This window comes from Anoplophora glabripennis, unplaced genomic scaffold, assembly GCF_000390285.2.
Source record: "Anoplophora glabripennis isolate ALB-LARVAE unplaced genomic scaffold, Agla_2.0 scaffold1936, whole genome shotgun sequence".
NCBI lineage: Eukaryota > Metazoa > Arthropoda > Insecta > Coleoptera > Cerambycidae > Anoplophora > Anoplophora glabripennis.
In genome coordinates, this window is record NW_019419621.1 from 5,089 (window position 1) to 8,908 (window position 3,820).

The 3,820-nt window shown below is 30.1% G+C and overlaps 1 protein-coding gene across 1 annotated transcript; it reads right to left on the reverse strand.

The window, feature by feature from the left end:
* Positions 1-968: 968 nt before the first annotated feature.
* LOC108915999 lies at positions 969-3,382 on the reverse strand. The gene is made up of 3 exons (XM_018722174.2): positions 3,160-3,382; positions 2,880-3,103; positions 969-1,002 (listed from the first exon to the last, which is right to left on the reverse strand). The coding sequence occupies exons 1-3, from the start codon at positions 3,257-3,259 to the stop codon at positions 985-987; spliced, it is 342 nt and encodes a 113-aa protein (XP_018577690.1). The 5' UTR covers positions 3,260-3,382; the 3' UTR covers positions 969-984.
* Positions 3,383-3,820: the final 438 nt, after the last annotated feature.

The following is a 3,820-nucleotide window of genomic DNA, read 5'->3' on the forward strand; positions in this document are numbered from 1 at the left end:
CATTGTATACTCTAAGTATCGCTAGACCCTGTGAAATCCACCTAATTATTTAAGCTATTACCATCACACGTTACAATAAAACATTATTTACTTTCCATCACCTGGTCATACATAACTCAATGAGTTGTTGCGTCAAAATTAAAACATTATTACAACTTTAATTTCATTATGAGAAATTAATTCTGAAAAATGCATATGAACAACCAAAACTCCAAATGAATATTATACTTTAAAAAATTACAGTAAATGTTCAAAAATGTCTTGGTAAATGTTGAAAATGAAGATAAGCGTAATATGATCGGAATTTATTATACCTGTAACTGCAACTGTGAAAGAGTATGTAAGATGTATGTGTATAGATATCGTGAAAAAAATTAGATCGAAATTTGTTTGAATTTTGAGCACTCGAGAAACCTAGAAATAACTATGAGCACGGGATTAAAACTCTAATATTTTATTGTAACGTGTGATGGTAATAGTTTTAATAACTAGGTGGATTTCACAAAGTCTAATGACACTTGAGTGCACGATAATTCAATATAGAAATCTAAATAAAAAATTTAGATAAATTTGGAACGAATACATTGAAGATGGATTTTTCGAGACAAAACGTCTGAATCTGGTTCAAGTTGAAGCAGTACAGTATTGGCAGCCATGAATGCTTGCAAAAAATATAATAAAATTTCCAGGGTTGTACTTACAAAAATGAAGTTAATGATGATCCTGGAGAGACGAAACGTTACACGTAAAAATTGATTATGCCATTCAATAGAGGGTAAAAAGTTGCCATAAGAAAGTGTTCTTGTTTTTTCAATATCACTTCAGACAAGGTTAAAATAAAACAAAAACAGATTTCCAAAATTTCGGTTATTTTATTTTCAAATATTTCGAAAACTAATCATGTTAGCCTTGATTTTTTAGAGACATAATGTTGATCCCCTGATTATGCAACTTTGCCCCCATTTAAGCTACTTGTATCTTCTCTTACCGTTTCCGAAATCCCTGCAATGAGAAGCGAATTATAACAGTAGATATTTTTATGTAAGCAATTAATTGAAAATTACATTAAAAGTACAAATAAATAAAAATTTTTAATCTTTCATCAACTAAAATTTAGTCAATAAAATTGGATACTTTTATAATTATTCATTTTTATTTGACACTACTGAAAGATAAAAAGTTAATATAATTTCAAAAAATATATACACATACACACTCTTGTTAGTTACTGATGTAACAGTTTCTTTTATTTTATACTCTTAAGGTAATTTCTTCAAATAAAATGTAGGCTTAAGACTCATACGCAAATTTTTAGTTTAATAGTTAAAGCAGTTCTGAATAACATATTTAAATTTTAAATCGATTGACCATTTCGTTTTTTAGAAATTAATTTTCAATATTTAAAGAATTAACACGTGGGAGATAGGGATTCGTTATATTTCTCATAAACCACTTTTACCGTTTATGCACAAATTTTTGTATGCGTAGAATATTTTTTTAATTTTTCGGTACAAAAAAAATTATTGACCATTTAGTATGACAGTAATTAATTTTTTAAAACATCGATAATGAATAAGTTCGCTTGAATGGCGACTAAATTGAGAAAAATGAGCGGACAAGTTGATGCTTGGAAGTTTGATAATATTAAAGAATTCTTATCTGACAGGAATTTTAAAATTACACTGGACTTTTCTAATCCACACACATACACACGTGCAATGGTCTCGCTCTCTCTTTGTCGCACAGCACTCTGTCTCTGTCTTACCGACTGAACTACCTTAATAATACAATTTGTAATAAATTATATACAATATCCTTATACCTGTTTGTTTTACAGATGCTTCATCTCATTATTACCTTTGAAATCTTATTTCAAAAGTGGCAGTATGTAGCGTAATAAACAAACACATCTTGTTTTGCATAAAAATATCTAGCAATTCAGAATCAGTATCATTGGTTTAATAAACTCTTTAGCAAGAAGTTAAAGTAAAATTTGCCCACAAATTCTGAACAGCTTGCCTCTTTTTCAGGAATGTATACTTGGATGTGACAGCATTGACCACATTACCCATGAGCTTTCTAAGCTCCCACAAAACTGGGAATTAGATGGATCCTCTTTTCCTGTATATTTAGTATAGGTTTACAAAATTTTTATGTGAGAATCTCACTATAATTTTCCCTAATAGATTGAAATAAAATATATATAAAATAAAAACTATTTAAAAATCTGACAAATTATAAGTTATTTTATGGTTGGTTTATAAAAAAGTATTAGTCCTAACTCAGTTTTAGTCTTAGTATTAACCTTTACACTAATCTTAGTATTAGTCCTAAGAATAGGTACACGTTTATAAAAACAATGTGTGGTCCTAATTTTATTAAGATTAACCAATGAGCGATTCGACTACGCGCATGGCTAGTAATATCACAGCATAATACTTGTTTATTATTCTGTGGTAATGTTATTTTATTTGTTTTGTTGGCGAGTGAAAAGAAAAATATAACCTATTACTATGGTAATGGCGTAATGGCGACCACCATAGACAAAGACAGGAGACTACTATGCTACGAAATGCAATACTTGTGCATGCGCACTTCTCAGATCTTAGTCTTAATCCTTAAAAAATTAAAAGATGCGAACTTTCAAGGTCATGTCTTAAGACCTCCTTACGACTAGGGCAAGGATAAGATTTTTATAAACCGATACATTACATTCTGTACATTTAACTTTTTAGGACTAAGATTAAGGTTAAGTTATGGCTAAGTTAGGACTAATACTTTTTTATAAACCAACCATTAATTCATGCATTTAGCAGCTTTTAAAATATACACAAAAAAATTTTTTTTGTTGATTAAATAGTGAATAGAAAACAACTCACGATTTTATGTAGTAATTCTTGATTGGAAAATGCTATAGTTAATCTATTTAAAACCTCGAAATTTTCCAATTTTAATTTAGATACCCAGTCTTTAACTTTTTCTGTAATGTAAGGAACAGGCACCAGATCAAAAGTGCTTCGAGAATCTCCTTTTTTTTTCTTTTTTTTATGTTCAATATTTCCATCATCTACTAAATAATTAATAGCAATAGTTCTATATCCATCTAAAATATTATTTTCTTTAGTAGGTAAATACATATTTTGAAAATAGGATATTCACAATTATACAACATTTTTAAAGTTTCTTCTACATTTCCTTGAGAAAAACAAGCCTCAGATATACACATATCAAAAAAACTGTTTGCATTTAAAAAATTCATGATCACATTCCTATTTTTTACTATACTTTTGTATTGGATTTTGTTTTTAACCTATTTTTTTAAAAGCGTTCATCAGCTGATCAACTACGGAGACTAAACGAGAGAACAAAATGAACGAACTCCATGTAAACAAAGATCTTACCAAATTAGAGTGCTCTAAGGTGCTTTCGTTTTGGCAAAAATGGTCACTAATAGCAACTAAAATCAGTTCAGAGTAACTCTAAGATGCTATTAGCTGCTGATAGCTACTATTCTTGTCAAATCGAAAGACCCTCTAGTCACAAAACATATAATAGAGCTCTAGTGTCCGCTATACACCAGAGCGTCTTTCGATTTGGCAAGAATAGTAGCTATCAGCAACTAATAGCAACTTAGAGTTACTCTGAACTGATATTAGTTGCTATTAGGTACCAATTTTGCCAAAACGAAAGCACCTCAAGGGTGGTGCCATGTTTATGTGTGGTATGGTTGGGTAGGATCACAGACCACCTAGATTGGCTTATAGAGCGACTTTGGTGAAAACACTTCGGAGCCTCACCTTAGCAAAGCGCGTCCCAGGCT